At 39.2% G+C, this 19196-nt stretch overlaps 1 protein-coding gene and 1 long non-coding RNA gene across 2 annotated transcripts; both read right to left on the reverse strand.

The window, feature by feature from the left end:
• Nucleotides 1-156: 156 nt before the first annotated feature.
• Nucleotides 157-19138, reverse strand: LOC148725599 (uncharacterized). The gene is made up of 6 exons (XM_088730331.1): nucleotides 19024-19138; nucleotides 7525-7596; nucleotides 4800-4871; nucleotides 4467-4535; nucleotides 4010-4081; nucleotides 157-587 (listed from the first exon to the last, which is right to left on the reverse strand). The coding sequence occupies exons 1-6, from the start codon at nucleotides 19134-19136 to the stop codon at nucleotides 428-430; spliced, it is 558 nt and encodes a 185-aa protein (XP_088586457.1). The 5' UTR covers nucleotides 19137-19138; the 3' UTR covers nucleotides 157-427.
• LOC148725600 (uncharacterized) lies at nucleotides 14475-19014 on the reverse strand. The gene is made up of 2 exons (XR_015990630.1): nucleotides 17467-19014; nucleotides 14475-17184 (listed from the first exon to the last, which is right to left on the reverse strand). It is a non-coding gene; the product is annotated as an uncharacterized LOC148725600 (long non-coding RNA).
• Nucleotides 19139-19196: the final 58 nt, after the last annotated feature.

Raw genomic sequence — 19196 nt, forward strand, 5'->3', positions numbered from 1 at the left:
ATAGCGCTAACTTTTTTTTTTCTTTCGATGATTTATCTCCCCTTTAATTATTTTTTGCACGATTGTTTGCAACATGTTTCAAGCTGTGAGAGGGAAAAGGGATACTTCTATAACACTAAGGTGAAGACCGATGAATTCATAACTTGTGAGATTAAATAACTGGCACACAAAAGATCTTTATTTCTTTACTGTTACATTAGTACAACTGAAAAACAAAATGAAAAAACCGCTTCTTCACTCTTGTGCGTGATCCCCCTGATTAACTAGCATCCCTTAGAGCACAAATTTATTTCAATTTCTTATTGACTTAATGCTTTAGATCAAAGATATAGAGAAACTAAACCAAACACTTAAGATTAGCTACTGGTCATGTCTTCAAAGAATCTCAATGATAACGAAACATAATTGATATGTTAGAGGAAAAATGTTAGTCGGAAATGTCTTTAAAATCTAATTCTCGGCGCTGACCATGATTTGCAACATTGATGTATTTCTGCAAGTCTCTCTCCCTGCCATAAAACTTGAAATGCTCTCCTCCAGAGGATACTTCAATTCGGAGGGGTGGCGGCCAGTTTGAGTCATAGCATCTACAAGTATATTCAGAGCCATTTAAGAAACAGTGAGATATAAGATAACTTTTAAAAGAGCGAATGACTTAGCTTTGATTAAAATGCTGAAACCAAAAAGGTATCTCAAACTTCATCAGCACAAAAATGAATTTCACAAGGAGCTATTGGAACTCAAAGTAAAGAAATGAACAAGGGCTGGAGTGGGTGAGAAAACGAATGACCTAGGTTTTCTTTTCTATTCAGTTACAACGTCGCAATTCATCGCATCTCAGTTTACGTCAGAAACTCACGTAGACATTTCAATAAATGTTAAATTACATAACAGAGATCAAGGCCAGTGATTGCTAAGGATGATCTGGAGTTGCTTCAATTTCATTTTAGCAGTTTTTTTTTCTATACTGTGAATTGTAGTCTGACGGAGTTTTCGATACTCCATCAGAGGCCTTTATACACCCTATAAAGAGACTCCCGTCACTTGGGTTTAAGTAAGCACACTCTACGTCATAAGATTGACCAATCTTAGGGGCTAGCGGTTTGATGATTTAGAAAAATAATGCTGGTTGCAGTCTAAAAAATACAATTTAAACAAGACCCTCCTACATTGCTGTCCCTAGCAGTATGTAGAACGCTTGTCACATATGAATTTATTGTATGGCCTAACTCGCCGACTAGTTCTCTCAGTGGCCCAGTTGGCAGGGCATCTGTTGAGGCTTATCCCCAAGATTAGTCTTTTCTGTTGCGGTTATTCAGTTTTTTGCCTTTACACACCGCCTAAACTCAGTGTGCGTTAATATCTAATTATGTGGTTTCGATCTATTGACGTGTATTCAAATCTTAGTCGATTAGCCTCTTCTTATAGTGTGTTCAGGTTTTTTTTCGATCTATTTGTGAGCTTTTCCTCATTACATACCTCTTACTGAGTTCGAGAGCCGCATTGTAACTTACGGACCGACTTTCTTCTGCACGGTTTGTGACCCCAGCCGAAAAAAAATACGTTCCTTAACTTGCGGTACGGACCAAGAAAAGGAGGTTGGTAAGATATTTTTTCAAATCGAAAGGGACTATTTGTAATCAAACAAACTTTTGAATTCAGCGGACTGACAGTGAATATAGCGCACTAACTAAACGAGAGATATGATTCCCCAAGAGAATCGAACTTTGTCGGGGCTCGAATCCTCTCGGGAGGCTGCGCAAATCATATATTTTTCCCGTGTAAGTGAGAGTTGTACCGCCGTCACACGAGTCAAGTTTGAGCTTAAGTCATGTTTGAGTCACGAGTCAAGTTCGAGCCAACTTAATTTTTTTTATCTATTATTGTAGCTTTTAAGTGGAAAAAAAATAAAGGCATGCTACACAAGCAAGTTTGTTTTTTTGGATGAGTGGTTTGAAATTGGACTCTAAGGAACTGATGTTTGCATTTTTAAAGAAAAATAACAATTACTTTCAAAAGATTCCAATAAAAATTTCGTTTAGTCGTGCGCAAAAAACCCTCTAATTTATCTGAAATAAACTCAGAAACACGTATTTTACTGATGGTATTGCCACTGATATCTGAAAAATTGTTAGCAAAAGAAACAGCATTAGGGCCACGCTTCCTGAAGTCACCCTCACAAACTATGCTCACTGCCGCTCCATCGTCAGAGACAAATCATAGTTATTCAGTTACAGTCAATTGCCTCAAATATATTCTTCCACATAATATTGCTGTAAAAGGCAAAGTAACACTATCTTATATCCAAAAGCCTCTGACCGAAGCTATTTGTGGTCTCCGTTCTTGGAACAAGTGAAATTACATTTAACGAAAAGAAAATATCATATTTCAAATACCTTCGTATGGGCAAAATAACGTGGGCTGCTTATTTGGTTGTTGCCTATCTGAACTTTGCCCCGCGCGTGCGGAATACATGATAAAATGCTGGTTATTTATAGGAAATTGACTCGTGATGGGGTGAAGTCTAAGGTTAAAAGTTAATTTGATTGGTAGAAAACGTCTCAGTGAGAATTGCGTGGAATATTAACTAACAATGGGGGTCAACAATAGCCTTTACATCCAAGTGAGATGTTTATAGTGGGGTAGGATGATGTCGTAAACTGATTTAGGTTGTTTACTGGAAAATGACACTCATCTAGGAAAGAGTGGTGACAACTAAACACGTAATATTGTTTAAACACAAGATGTTATTCATGGAGATCTTTTTAAAGAAAAAAAAAACGGATATTTAACATGGCAGTTGAAGTAGACAGTAAATATGACTTTCAACCTTCGCCAAAGAGCAACCACAGGGCAAAAACAAGATTATCTAGCGATGATCCCTTATGCATAAGCTTTGCGCAAATTTTAACTGTGTCAGAAAACCTAGCCCTTCCAAAACAAACGCTCTAGTGATAATTTCGTGTTGGGCCTTTAGCTGACGGCGTGTGCGTTGTAATTGAAGGAGCGACACACAAAACACTTTTTAACTTCTTAATGGAAGAAATATTCCCTGACGCCGTTTCTAACCCCGACAGTTCATAGCGACGAAGTCTTCACGAATGACATGTACCATTACACTGGGTAGATGAGCTCACAGTTCTCCACTAATATGTCACTCTCGGTGTGCGTCACTGTTGGGTGAATTCCTTCGCTATTAATGCAGCTATACCCTAATGCAGTGATCTGATTGGTGCGAGGTACATACCCTGATGCAGTGACCTGATTGGTGCAAGATACATATCTATATATCCTAATGAGGCGATCTGATTGGTGCAAGCATCTTACCACATGATACACTAACATAGAGTTATTTTTTATGTAGAAAAAATAACTCAGAAATGTGCTCGTCAATTTTCAACGTCTTTTTCATCAATACGACACAGAATATAGAATGCTTTATATATTTCACACATTATGTGACGATGTCTCGACAAATTTGAGATGCCTCGAAAATCTTGAAAAGTGTACCCTGTATATTACGAGAAAAACCAGAAAAGTAGGACAAGATGCTGAGATTCTCTTTATACTATAGACTACGAGCAGTCCTTTCTTTTGGTCTATTATTACTAGTATTCCGAGTCAGTTTCGACACTTTGTCGTTGAAATGGAACTTCTGCCACAACACATGTGTAATAACGAGGTCCGCGAAATCTGTGAGAACAACTCGTAGATGCGTAAAAATGTTTACTTCTTTGATCGCAGGTGTGAACCGATACATGAACAGCTGTAGAAAAATTAAAAGTCTTAACCTTAAAACTAGGTGTTCCTGTACCCTTGGCGCAACATTTTGACAACGAAAAAAAACTTCAAGCAAAAAAAGGAGAAAAAACGAAGCGCAATTGAACTTGGCTTGTGACTCGAACTTAGCTCGTGCTTGAACTTGACTCGTAAAACGGTCTATCACTGCTGGTGACAAACGTTCTCATCCAGTGTCTAAACTAATAAACTACAACAGCTGACCACTTACTCATTGCAATACATTCCCTGCTCAGTTATTCTATCGCATTGGCAGCACTTTCCGGTCCTACTGCTGTAGCATCTAAAATGAAACAAATATCAACGGAGGTACTGATTAACTACAAACCCAGTTTAATTCGGTTAAGTAATTGTCAGCAGTAACTCTTGCAACAAGTGTCCCCTTCCGAACGACCCCAAAATGGCAGGAAAAAATATGACCTTTCTTTATAGTTGATAAAATAAATTAATAGAGATTTAAAGTGTTCTAAGTTCCTTTGTTAATATTCTTTTATGGAACGGTATGCTTCGTATCGAAGTCTGAAAGATTTATTTCTAATCGTCAAAGATGGCATTCAGTATCAAAGATTACGGATTGGCTTTTCTGGGGAACTCAGGCGGTAGACCCTCGTTTGTAACACCTGGAATTAATTATTGCTCACAGTTGACTGAAAAAACTAACTACATACCTTTTGCAAAATCCATTCCCAGCTTCAGCATTACACTCAGAGCAAATCCCGGTACTTATGACATAGCATCTAAATTGTACAAATATCAAAGAGGTAAGTTTACCTCTGTATCTAAGGAAATAATCATGTCATTGTCAAACCTGTGTTGAGGGGCGGGGCGACCGGTTGACCGCTAAGCACAAGTTTTACAGAAGAGGGATAAAAAACGTCATTTGTCAGTATCGTTTTCAAAGTGGCAACTTCTCGCGTGAATGGCTGCACAATAAATTAATTAAAGAACAATCTCGCGAGCAATGTACCCCCGGTCCTAAGGTAACAATCTGAAATACGTACCGTTTGCAATAATATCCTTTCGTAGCGACAACACCACACACGCAACACTTCCCAGTCGTTTCACTGTAACATCTACGATGAAACAAACATAAAGTGAGTAATTTGGTTATATCAACTAAGTTAAAATTGTAAATTGGCAACCGTAAAGAGTAAAAAAAAGCTGACGTTTCGAGCATTAGCCCTTCGTCAGAGCGAAGGGAGGAATTGTGGATTGTATCTGCGTTTCTGTGCAGAAAGTGGAGCTACGCTATTGGTAGGAACATGGTGACGAGAAAAACACGAATAAATTAGAAGAATGAAAAGCGTTCCGCGTTGATACCGATGAGGTTAGGAGTGCTGATTTGAAAGATAAATTTTTGTTCAAGAGTTTTGCGGCTTTCCGAGTTACCTAAATGTAAGGTAAGACCGCAGATTGCCATGTGATGCCTAGAAGTGTCTAGCGACTGGTTTTGATGCGTCCTTGTCATTCCTTTCTACGTCGCGGAGGTGTTCTCGGAATCGGTCACCTAGTCGTCTTCCTGTTTCGCCGATGTATATCTTTTTGCAATAAGTGCAAGTTATGATACAGATGACGTTGGCGGAGGTGCACGTGAAGTGATCAGTTATCTTAATGGATCGTTTGGGTTCCGATATTTTCTCGGTGTTGTGAATGAAAGGGCAAGTTTTATTTATACCAGTGTAATTTAAAACATAATTACCTAAAGTAAGAGGTGACTGTTAAAACACAATCTTTTATTAAATCCTCTTGGTATCCTAGTATTTTACACAGCCGTCCTTTGGGATGTCACGTTACACACCTTCGAATGAACTGAGGTGGGGTGTGCACAAAATGTGGAGTAGGCCATGGTACAGGCCATGGCCTACCCTGTGGCCTACCCCATGGCCTACCCTATGGCTTACTGGTGGTCAGATTTTTAAAAGCATAGCATTGCTGCAAACCTTTCAACGTTTTCCTGGGGACTGTCTTACCAACGACTTTCTTCTGCTCTTTTAGCGGCCACATTCCGATCAAAATTTCTTAACTTTCTGATAGAACAAGGAAATCGAGGAACAGAAGCCGGTTAAACGCAACTTTCGGGAAAACATCGTCATATCAGCTCTCCTTTCAAACGAGTGCAATACTGGCCCTCACTTAGGAAAAGCAAGTAAAGTTTGCGAAATGTTTATGACGGCGATGCCTGCGTGTGTCGGGGTGCTTAATTGTTGCAAATTCAATACCACAGCACAAAAGAGGCACTTAAAAAATTGGCCTGACACGTACTCTTTGCGTTTTTCTACTTGGATATGTTGTCCGATATAACGCCGTTCTTTACATTTTTGCACTAGCACTCCACTGTAAGTTACCAGCTGGATGGTGAAGCCGCCATTTTGGATATCCTCAGCGACCACGCAATATTGGCCCCTCCTCTCCCCTCCCCCTTAACCAAGGGAACACGGCAAAATGTTATTTTTTTACCTGGTTTTATTGGTTTTTTATTCGCCAGTTTGAATTTCCGCCATTTTGTTTTTGAGTATTGTTTATCGCTGACGCTTTGCATCGCAGGCGAGCGCCGAAGGCGCGAGGGTTTTCCGGATGAGCCCCGGAGTGGCGAGAAATAAGGGGGAGTGAAACCGTTGACATTCAGCCGTTAGAAGCGTGTTGTAAACATAGGGGCCCATACAATTGCAATCTGTGTGTAGCCGACTGTTGTTTTATAGTGAATGTACCAGATTTACCGTTTGCCTCACTTATAGTGATATATTGCTGACTATGTACATAAATCATTGATAAACAAACGTTGAATTACTTTACTTGTGGTGTATAGTTGTCCTTTTGCCTCAAAAATGTTTTTTTTTTGAGTGATTTTGAATAAGTCTGAGTTCGTAGTTAATGTAATGCATAAAAGAAAGACAAGGGTGGAAGCTTTGTTTTGAAAGAGTTCAAGCGCCCGAGCGATTTTCCCCCCGAAAATCGCATCGCTCCGCTTTCAAACTTCGCAGCATTAAGGTCAAAAGATGTACGATTCTCCTTGTAGCTTCCAATCGAAAATCCATCCAAACCGACCAGAGTTAGCCCTCGAAGAAAATCAAAATCCCACAGTAACCGCTTCCCGGTTAGCTCAATGCATAGAGCGCTGGACTGATGTGCGGGAGGTCGCGGGTTCGAGCCCCGGCCGGACCAACACTTAAGGTCTTAAAATAATTGAGAAGAATATGCTGCCTTTCTATAACATCAAGAAATGGTTTAGATATTCTAGTCTTCTAGGATAGGGACGAATAAATGGAGGTCCCGTCTCCTTCAGGGTTAGGGGTAGGAGACGTTAATTTCCCACGCACAAAATTACTTTGTGATCGATGTCCTCCCTTGGGGTGGGATGGGTCGGTTGTTGTCTTGCGTTTCATACATGAGCCTCGGGCTCGGGCAATACGGGTAACCATGCCAATACACTCAGAGCAAATCCCGGTACTTATCCCATAGCATCTAAATTGTACAAATATCAAAGAGGTAAGTTTACCTCTGTATCTAAGGAAATAATCATGTCATTGTCAAACCTGTGTTGAGGGGCGGGGCGACCGGTTGACCGCTAAGCACAAGTTTTACAGAAGAGCGATAAAAAATGTCATTTGTCAGTATCGTTTTCAAAGTAGCAACTTCTCGTGTGAATGGCTGCACGATAAATTAATTAAAGAACAATCTCGCGAACAATGTACCCCCGGCCCTAAGGTAACAATCTGAAATACGTACCGTTTGCAATAACATCCTTTGTCAGCGACATCATCACACACGCAACACTTCCCAGTCTTTTGACTGTAACATCTACGATGAAACAAACATAAAGTGAGTAATTTGGTTATATCAACTAAGTTAAAATTGTAAATTGGCAACCGTAAAGAGTAAAAAAAGCTGACGTTTCGAGCATTAGCCCTTCGTCAGAGCGAAGGGAGGAATTGTGGATTGTATCTGCGTTTCTGTGCAGAAAGTGGAGCTACGCTATTGGTAGGAACATGGTGACGAGAAAAACACGAATAAATTAGTAGAATGAAAAGCGTTCCGCGTTGATACCGATGAGGTTAAGAGTGCTGATTTGAAAGATAAATCTTTGTTCAAGAGTTTTGCGGCTTTCCGAGTTACCTAAATGTAAGGTAAGACCGCAGATTGCCATGTGATGCCTAGAAGTGTCTAGCGACTGGTTTTGATGCGTCCTTGTCATTCCTTTCTACGTCGCTGAGGTGTTCTCGGAATCGGTCACCTAGTCGTCTTCCTGTTTCGCCGATGTATATCTTTTTGCAATAAGTGCAAGTTATGATACAGATGACGTTGGCGGAGGTGCACGTGAAGTGATCAGTTATCTTAATGGATCGTTTGGGTCCCGATACTTTCCCGGTGTTGTGAATGAAAGGGCAAGGTTTATTTATACCAGTGTAATTTAAAACATAATTACCTAAAGTAAGAGGTGACTGTTAAAACACAATCTTTTATTAAATCCTCTTGGTATCCTAGTATTTTACACAGCCGTCCTTTGGGATGTCACGTTACACACCTTCGAATGAACTGAGGTGGGGTATGCACAAAACGTGGGGTAGGCCATGGTGTAGGCCATGGCCTACCCTGTGGCCTACCTTATGGCCTACCCTATAGCTTACTGGTGGTCAGATTTTTAAAAGCATAGCATTCCTGCAAACCTTTCAACGTTTACCTGGGGACTGTCTTACCAACGACTTTCTTTTGCTGTTTTAGCGGCCACATTCCGATCAAAATTTCTTAACTTTCTGATAGAACAAGGAAATCGAGGAACAGAAGCCGGTTAAACGCAACTTTCGGGCAAACATCATCATATCAGCTCTCCTTTCAAACGAGTGCAATACTGGCCCTCACTTAGGAAAAGCAAGTAAAGTTTGTGAAACGTTTATGACGGCGATGCCTGCGTGTGTCGGGGTGCTTAATTGTTGCAAATTCAATACCACAGCACAAAAGAGGCACTTAAAAAATTGGCCTGACACGTACTCTTTGCGTTTTTCTACTTGAATATGTTGTCCGATATGACGCCGTTCTTTACATTTTTGCACTAGTACTCCACTGTAAGTTACCAGCTGGATGGTGAAGCCGCCATTTTGGATATCCTCAGCGACCACGCAATATTGGCCCCTCCTCTCCCCTCCCCCTTAACCAAGGGAACACGGCAAAATGTTATTTTTTACCTGGTTTTATTGGTTTTTTATTCGCCAGTTTGAATTTCCGCCATTTTGTTTTTGAGTATTGTTTATCGCTGACGCTTTGCATCGCAGGCGAGCGCCGAAGGCGCGAGGGTTTTCCGGATGAGCCCCGGAGTGGCGAGAAATAAGGGGGAGTGAAACCGTTGACATTCAGCCGTTAGAAGCGTGTTGTAAACATAGGGGCCCATACAATTGCAATCTGTGTGTAGCCGACTGTTGTTTTATAGTGAATGTACCAGATTTACCGTTTGCCTCACTTATAGTGATATATTGCTGACTATGTACATAAATCATTGATAAACAAACGTTGAACTACTTTACTTGTGGTGTATAGTTGTCCTTTTGCCTCAAAAATGTTTTTTTTTTGAGCGATTTTGAATAAGTCTGAGTTCGTAGTTAATGTAATGCATAAAAGAAAGACAAGGATGGAAGCTTTGTTTTGAAAGGGTTCAAGCGCCCGAGCGATTTTCCCCCCGAAAATCGCATCGCTCCGCTTTCAAACTTCGCAGCATTAAGGTCAAAAGATGCACGATTCTCCTCGTAGCTTCCAATCGAAAATCCATCCAAACCGACCAGAGTTAGCCCTCGAAGAAAATCAAAATCCCACAGTAACCGCTTCCCGGTTAGCTCAATGGATAGAGCGCTGGACTGATGTGCGGGAGGTCGAGGGTTCGAGCCCCGGCCGGACCAACACTAAAGGTCTTAAAATACTTGAGAAGAATATGCTGCCTTTCTATAACATCAAGAAATGGTTTAGATATTCTAGTCTTCTCGAATAGGGACGAATAAATGGAGGTCCCGTCTCCCTCAGGGTTAGGGGTAGGAGACGTCAATTTCACACGCACGATGGATGTCCTCCCCTGGCGTGAGATAGGTGGGTTGTTGTCTTGCGTTTCATACATGAGCCTCTGGCTCGGGCAATATGGGTAACCATGCCCCACGTAAAGACATTAAACTTTGATTACTATTACTAGTTTTTGAGCGCCTGGGATTCGTAGCAAAATTCTCATGTGCCAGCAAGAAACCGTCACGTCTGATTGACCACTTCAAAATAACGTCGTCCAATTCAAAATAACTTCGTCCAATCAGAAAAGGGTAATCAGCGTGACTGTTTCTGGCTGGCACATGAGAATCTTGCTACGCATCCCAGGCGCTCAAATTCTGAATTCTTCTAATGCGTGGAAGGAACATTTTGTGCAGCTGAGAGACCGTTAATACGCGGTCAACCTGGACCCTAGTCAAATCTCTCTCACCTGGTTCTCCCCATAGTCTTCTAACACCAGCCCTTCACACATACTAAGATACCCCGGGTAAGAGGATATTTGTAAAAATCCATTGAAAACAGTGAAGATGGACAGTATCGACGATCTAGTCAAGTCGATGAGTTTACCCAGGGTACCTTAGTATGTGTGACAATCAACAGCCTTTTTCCACGCCCAAAGGAGCAAGACAAACCTGACCGCCAGAAGTCAGGCATGGTGTACAAAATCAATTGCACACAGTGTAATTTTTAAGTACTATAGCCAAACAGAAAGATCTTTAAAGACCAGAATTGCAGAGCACAAAAAGGCAGTTGCAGGTTTTGACTTAAACTCCAAAGTCGCAAGCCATGTCCACCTTCTCGACCATAGCCTGGATTTTACAGACGTCAGGGTCGTTGGTTTCGAAACTAATTACCACGAGAGACTTTTCCTTGAAGCCTGGCACTATACTTTGGATCTGAATGCTCGGAACGATCACATCGTACTTCCAGAAGACCTCGCGCGAGCATCAAATACATAGTTACGCGCGGAAGCTTCGCGTCACGTTTTTAACTTTAAATAGCGTAGGATAACGATCTTCGTTTTTCATATCACTGATGAAGGCTTAAGCATTAGCCGAAACGTCTGTTTTCAGAAATAACTACAGTCAGAGGCAACCAATTTCCATAAGACTCAAGACTTTATTTCTTTGATTACTTCACACAACTTTACATTTACGGAGCTCAAAAGCAAGTCCAACTAAACCACTATACAAACTCTATAATTATTCACTGTGAAAGAGCCTGTGACAGAGCTTGAGCCAGCCGTGCAGAATATTAGAAAACTTTTGTGAAAAGTCGGGTCCCACTGTTACCGTTGACAATATATACGGCAAATTTTAACTTGAATGTAAGAAAAATGGCCAGCCTATTCAAAACAGAGCAACATTTGGAAGACTACTTTTAAGGGCCATGCCTTCTGTCGTGAAAAAGATGAAGAGAATTTCTGGAAATCAGCTGTATCGAGCCAAAGGGTTGCGAGCTTCGACGGATGGCTCGAGCGATAGCTTCAAACAGTTCGCGGCTCAGCATCGACACTTCATCGATAACAAGAACATCGCAACTATTCCATCTCCTCTCTGCTTCTGCGTTAGCTTTAATAGCACAAATTAGTTCATGAATACTTTTTGACCCAGTACCAGCGAATGAATGGATGGTTATACCACCGATGTTCTGTGAAGCGATGCCAGTTGGTGCTGTTTCAAAACAATGTAGTCCTTTCCGTCGAATTTTCTCTATAATATATCGCAGGAAGAAAGATTTTCCACAGCTGGCTTTTCCAGATACAAAAACACTATAACTCTCCTCAATAATTCTTTCCACTTTCCGCTGATTTTCACTGAAAAATCGCCATAAATTCTTATGTTTGTTTATATTTCTAACTCTTCGCGCCTTCGACCAAAATTCTGTGCGAGCTTAGTTTGGCGCAAAATTTGCCACCAAATGACGTATTTTGTTGCCATTGCAAGTACAACGAGCATCATGAGAAGTACACGCCCCCTTGTTATGGCTTTACTAATTTTTGATTGGTTGAAAAGGGTCACGCCCCCACATGTTTCACTCTCCGTTATTTCTCGCCACTCCGGGGCTCGTCCGGAAAACTCTCACGCCTTCGGCGCTCGCCTGCGATATAAAGCGTCAGCGGTAAACAATACTCAAAAACAAAATGGCGGAAATTCAAACTGGCGAATAAACAACGAATAAAACCAGGTAAAAAAATAACATTTTGCCGTGTTCCCTTGCACCAGCGTACTCGTTAGTTTTATTTTTGTTTTTAAAAATCTGACCACCGGTAGGCCATAGGGTAGGCCATAAAGTAGGCCACTGGGTAGGCCACTGGGTAAGCCATAGCCTACCCCACGTTTTCTCCACACCCACTGAGGTGAGAGGGACGTAAGATCTCAAAGAACTGTTATTCTTGGCCTAAATGAGCGATTTCTAGTCATTTAAAAATTTCTTTATTCATAACTTGGAAGACGACCATGTAAAAGGCCTTTATTTATTTTTATGAAGTTTCAATACTGTGCCTGTATTGGTTTCTTACTGTTTTCCACAGCTCTGACCAAATGCTCTCAAACAGTACACGTGTTTTATGCATTTTAAGTGATAGTCTTCGAGATTGGTTATAAAAGCGAAAAGGCCCATTGTTGTGTTTAGGGCGTTACATGGTGTTTATCTATGTAGTCTTAAGAATTGCATGCTGAAAAAATTGCTTAATGTTAAGGTAAGGACTAATATTAATATGTAAACTGCCTGTACCCTGTCCAGACCTTTCCGTTATCGGTGTCTAGATTCATTTAAATAGAGATTAATATTCATTACGAAAGGCAATATTTTCATCTGTGTGCACAGGACAAATTCGTTCTAATATCTCTTCACAAGAAATTCAGGAATAGTGTTGTTAAAGATATCAAAACCAGCAAGTCTAATTACTTAAAGAATTACTTTCTGTGCGGTGGGAATAGTATTAAAAAAATATGGTCAGGAATTAGATCAATCACAAACATTGGTGAAGTTAAAGCCGACTATATTCCTACCCTTTTAACGGAAAGTGGCAAATCTATTGACAATCCTGTGCTATTGCTAACATCTTTAACAATTTTTTTTGTTGATGTGGGTAGAAACACTGATAAAGATATTCCACAGGGGAGTTGCTGTTCTACCTCTTTCCTAAATGGCAATTTTCCTGAATCAATGTTCCTGTCCCCCATCACCTCATTTGAAGTTGAGTCCTACATATCTCAAATGGACATTAACAAATCTGTTGGCCCTTGCAGTATTCCCGTCAGATTGCTAAAAATTCTTGAAAACCATATTTCTCCACTTCTTTCATCCCTAATTAATGATTATTTTCCCTGTGGCATTCTTCAAATAAACTTAAATTGGTAAGACTTACTCCAGTTTTCAAGAAAGGCTTTAGATATGACAAATATAATTATAGGCCAATATCAGTGCTATCTGTTAGCAAAATATGTGAAAAAGCTATGTATAAGCAACTCTATGGTTATCTTGAATGTCATAACATTCTCTACTCACTTCAGTTTGGCTTTAGACAAAAGTGTTCAACTAATCACGCACTTATAAGTATCACTGAATCTATTTGTTACTCAATTGACAACAATGAGTTTGGCTGTGGTAATTTCATTGATTTAAAAAAAGCCTTTGATACATACAGTTTATCATTCTATTCTTTTGTTGAAATTGCATCATTATGGAGTACGGCAAAGTCTATGATTGGTTTCCGTCTTATCTATCCAACAGAGAACAATTTGTGTGTGTTGATGGTCATGACCGATTCCCTATCAGTCACTTGTGGGGTTCCTCGAGGATCTGTTCTTGGTCCTTTGATGTTTTTATTATATATCAATGACTTACCTAGTGCCTTAAATTGCCCACCTTTCACTTATTTGCTGACGACACTAACATTTACTGCTCTTGTAAGAACCTTAACAATCTTGAACTTAAGTTAAAGCATGAGCTAAAATCAGTTGCAGAGTGGATGAAATCCAACAGACTAGCACTTAGTATTCTCAAAAAAAAATTTGTTCTCTTTCATTCTAAAAAATTAAAACCACACAAGTCATTTAATCTAATGATTGATGGTGCAAATATCCAAGAAGTATCCACAGTAAAATGTCTAGGTGTTATGTTTGACTCAAATCTGCCATGCAAAAATCACCTTGATGAGCTCTGCCTAAAACTGTCAAAAACTGTTGGAATCTTCTCACAATTGAGTTACTATGTTGGCATTGTTATGCTTCATATGCTTTAGTATTCACTTATCCACCCCTTTCTCACTTATGGTACCTTAGTTTAGGGTTTAACATATCCCACTTACTTAACGCCAGTGATTACTTTGCAAATGCGTCTACTCAGAAATATGACATTTTCTGAACAAGCATCACATTCACAACCACTGCTGAAACCTTTCAACCTCTTAAAATTCTCTGATATAATTCATCTAGACATTCTTTCTTTTGTTATCAGTGGCCCCATAGAATAACTCCTTCCTGTTTTACTATTTACTTTAAGCCAATATCTTCTGTTCATTCACATTGTACACTTCAATCACTGAATGAGAATCTGTTTGTAAACCCAGTTCGAACAACTCATGATGGTATTCATTCCCTTTGTTACACTTGTACCACACTCTGGAATTTATTACCAATTAGGTAAGTAAGTACGTACGTAGAGCTTTAATTGAATCCATATGGCAGCCATCTAAGGCTGAATTGCATGAATTTACAAATTTCATTAATACAAAGCTTATCATATGAAAAAATACTAAAACCTACAAAATTAAGCTTAGAATACTAATTTATAAAAATTCATAAAAATTCATACTACGAAAACTGCTAACACCTACACATAGATGGCAGAAATGTGCTAGAAAAACGCTTGGTACGCATGACAGGATTGGCAAAGGGGCATTGTCTTCTAAAGTTATAATGACAATAGTTCTTGGGAGGGAGAAAATGGTGCAACTTATAATCTGGATTAGATACAATAGAATCAAACAATTTTTCACTTTGATGTATGCGTCTCTCCTCTAAAGATGCCATGTTGTATATTGACAGGCTGTCATCGTAAGAAAGGCCTGGCTAAATAATTGATAGAGGACGTTTTTGTATGCTTTCAATATCCTTACTTAAGTAGTCAGGTAGTGCGTGATGGTACAGTGAGGCACAATATTCTAGAACAATGTTCTAGAACTGGCCTAATGATTGATTAATGTTAAACAAATCACTCCCTCTTTTAGATTTCATCAAAGTATAAAGAATTATATGATTGATGGTTATAATAGTGTTAAATAGTTTGTGTAAATATCTTTTATTCTTAATAATTAGTATGAAAGTAATACTTTTTTACCAAAATTGTTATTAATACTGTATTCCCTTGGTTTTAATTTTTTGTTCTGGGACACCCACTCCCATTAGTTCTTGGAACTATTTCGGTGCCCCAAACTCCACACAGCTAACATATGTATTTAAATATTCTTTTCTTCCTCTCCTTCTTCAATTCTTAAATATCCTTAGTAACAATGAATTGTAAATTATTTTTAGTTTCTTTTTTCCATTCTCTTATTATACTGTATTCCTTATATTGATATTTGTAACACTACTGTAATAATTATAATCTTCTCAAGTACACTGTATTTGTGAGGGTTTAAATAAATTGATTGAAATAAAAAAAATTGATAAGAGGCGGGGGGTTTCTCCATTTACAAATCCTATACTTCCACGCAGTGGAAAAAAGTTTGTGTATATGTATTAGAAGGTCTGTCTATTTGTAATGTGTTTGTATGTCAAGGGTTGATTCCTAATTAGATGACTTGCCTCTGGGGAAGTAATTTCTTACTTTGATAACATTCATCTGCCATTAGCTGTGAGTGTAATGGTTACTATTCGTGTCAAGATTCTTAGGCCAGACAGCAGTTTCGCTTCTTAGTGAATGACATTGGTTGCCTCATAAGTTCAAATTCGTCATGGAAAAATGACCGGAGTTGCACAGGCCCATCAAAAATTTTTAACTTTCAAAGGAAGGGCAAATTACATCCCACCCTATCTTGCTGCCACCAAACATGTTCACTTGACCGTGATTGGATGCAAATAACTCGTTTCTCTGTTATATGACCATGATGCAACACAAAGTGCACAGTTCACCTGGAGCGTAGCTAGGCACTTTGTGGAATCACAAAAATGTTTTTATTGTAGCTTCAAACAGTTGTTTGGTGTTCCACACTTTCCCTTGCATTCCCTTCAGAGGTGATTAAGCTGGTGTCCCACATGTAAGAAACATGAATTTTATTCATCACTATGAAGTGCTTTCATTATAACATTCACAATTATATCATTAACCCTATCCAGACTGAATTTTTGGAGAGAAAAATTAGCTAATGGTGGGTGTTAGATATATATTTTATTTCAAAAGCCCATGTTGCAGAAAGGTAAGCATGTTATATATGGTTTTAGTATAATTTCAGAGCTGAGCAAAGAGTTTCCAGCAATCTGATTGGTCGAGCGGTTCCTTATATGCCGCTACATAAACCACTCCACACCGTTTATATGAAATGTTAAAATAAAATGTTCATAAATGTTACTAAAATGTTGTGATTTTAGAAATTTCTCTGTTGTTCAGCTCTGAAATTATACTAAAACAATTATTCGCCTCAGGTTCGGTGAATATTGTCGAATAATCCCCTCGACTTTGTCTCGGGGATTATTCGACAATATTCACCGAACCTGAGGCGAATAATTGTTAAATATAAACAGAAGAATATAATTCATTCGTGTCCATGGCAACAATTTAATGTGATGAAATATATGCAATTATGCTAATTAAGGACAGTAATTTTGACTTTGATGTAATTTTTCTCAAAATGATTGGAATGGTGCTCAAAGCACAATACACTATTTCAAAAAGTATTCTCAAGTTGCAAAAATTGATAACTGAGTTCTGAGAATTTCTTATTCTTACCAAAAAATGCCATTTTTTATGGACTCTTTAACCGAGATCTGCCAAAAATTGCTCAAAATGGCGAATACGCCAGATGAATGTATCATAAAAGACTGACAGCACCATTCAAGAAAGAAAAAGACCTCATAATACTAGCTGTACGCATTCTTCAGGGATAATCGAGCTTAAATTTCTGGTCCAACACTTTCTATCCAAAAATAAAAGCAATAAACAACAAAACATCTCACTCATCTTTGCATATTAGCCGTGAGCATCTGTCACATGGCGCTGGCATTCGAATCATTCTTTCACCAAAAACTTCCTCGCCCGAAGAAAGGTCATCAAAACACGATTCACTTTCACTGTTGTCACTATCAACAACATCGCTGTCACTTTCTTCTCCTACTGGATGACTTCCATCCATGAAAGTTAACTCTAAAGATTGAACAAGATGCGACCGATATTGCTTGCCATGATCTAGGAGTGTGTTTCTTGAATGTAAACAAACTGACTTGTGGAGAAAACGAAATTAATTTCGACCAATATTCTCGACTAACAGAATGGCCGACTTCTTGCACAGGGGGCCCAGACAAGCGACGAGTCTGGTTGTTTATTCGAAATATAAAGGAATGTATGGGAGAATATTGAAGAGTCTTATTATCGTAAACTTATATCATGACATGTCTGAGTTAAAGCTCAAAATAAATGTAAACCTACCTCACTTGCTTTGTATTGTCGTTTCTGTGGCTCTAAATGGCGAATTTGAGCGATTTAGTGGGTTTTGTGTCGACTGTTACTATACGTTATAAGAAGGAGAGTCTCCTTAGTCTTGTTTGACGCATCGGTGTTTTCGCTCGCATTGTTATTTCACTGTTCCGCTTGGAGACACACGGTTAAACAATAATCACGTGCAAGGAGTTAAGATGTAACTTATTAACTATTACTATATTTATCATCCAATTACAGGTCGGAGCCATTCCTGTAATTAGTCGCCAGTCACATTCGACATATCCGCCATCTTTGAAATCGTGGAAAAAAGGTTGCGCGTTTATTATTACGTGTCTGCGGTATTCCCCATTGCATGTGACGGAGTTTTGTGCAGAAACCCGATAGTCTGTCGCCCGACTAAATAGTAGACCGTAATCAAACCACAACCACCTCACTCCCTATGTACTCTTGATTTTCGCTTAAATAAACTTCCTTCATGCCCTATATCTTATGATTATGTCACTCCCGAGACTACCCCAAATTTCGCACAGACCTTTCTTTCAATTACCAGAAAATTCCCTGTAAGCAGAGGCCTCACTTCTTTATATTTAGCGTACGCGGAAAGAGACCTAAAGGCGAAACCAGAAAATAAAAGCAGTCTGAAAACGCCAAGTTAGCCTCCAATACCACCTCAAAGAACAGGAAACATTTCTAGTTGCTTTTAATTTTAGAGTAAAAATTTCGTTGTAAGTTTAAACAAAAAACAAATTTTTCCCGGCAAAGGAGAACTGAAACGGACAAACTCGTTCCAAACGAATTTTAATTCATTCGCTCTGACGAGCGGTTAACGCTCGAAACGTCAGCTTTTTCACTCTTTACCGTGGCCAATTTATAATTTCAACTTAGTTGATGCAAAGACTAGCAAAAACTAACGATAAAAACCGACGTTTCCGTGTCATCATGACGCCATTGTCAAGGAGAAATAAAAATAAAGTTTGTGGCAAGGTGTAACACTAAATTAGCATAAATATGTTACGAGCTAATTAAACAACCTTGCCACAAACTTTATTTTTATTTCTCCTTGACAATGGCGTCATGATGACACCGAAACGTCGGTTTTTATCGTTAGTTTTTGCTAGTCTTTGCATTTCTAAATCTTTATTGATAGGAACTTAGTTGATATAATCGAATTTCAAATTCGCCTAGGGGCCTCCAAAACGAAATATTTCCGGGAGAGAGAGGTTGAGAGAGAGCGAAATATTTCCGGGAGAGAGCGAAATTGAGCCGCACACAACTGAAATACAACGTCAAGTAAGTCTTTGAAAATATTTTTCGTCCAGTTTTCCTGTTTCGAATCATGTAATAGTCTTAATAGAGAAACAATTCTCAAAGAAAATCCAATTCCTTTGTATTTCGAATTCCATAGTCCCTAAGGGGATAAATATTGGTTGCGCTGGTAAATCAAGGCTGCCCAGTTTTCTTAGATCGTTCGCAAAACAAAATGCCGTTCGGAAAGAGCAACAAATTTATAACAAACAAAACCTCCATGAAATCAAACACACAAACCTATTGCAGTAATTTCCGATGGTTGGCCGTCCTCCACACTTACTACATTCGGCTCCCATCACGGCTGTTTCGCGGTGGAAAGTTAGTTCGCGCATGCGTTCTACAAGAAACATCGAGTTTTAAAATTATTACTTCTCTGGTTAATACCAAATTATTCATTTGCATAAATCTGG

The sequence above is a fragment of the Stylophora pistillata genome, chromosome 8 (genome assembly GCF_964205215.1).
Source record: "Stylophora pistillata chromosome 8, jaStyPist1.2, whole genome shotgun sequence".
Classification (NCBI taxonomy): domain Eukaryota; kingdom Metazoa; phylum Cnidaria; class Anthozoa; order Scleractinia; family Pocilloporidae; genus Stylophora; species Stylophora pistillata.

Bases quoted from the DNA above. Each gene is read 5' to 3' on its own strand.
- LOC148725599 (XM_088730331.1), bottom strand. From the start codon at position 19,136: ATGTTTCTTGTAGAACGCATGCGCGAACTAACTTTCCACCGCGAAACA. The intron at 4,872-7,524 runs GTACGTATTTCA...GTTTCATCGTAG, and splicing joins AAAGGATGTTATTGCAAACG to ATGTTACAGTGAAACGACTG. The intron at 4,082-4,466 runs GTATGTAGTTAG...GTTTCATTTTAG, and splicing joins GGGAATGGATTTTGCAAAAG to ATGCTACAGCAGTAGGACCG.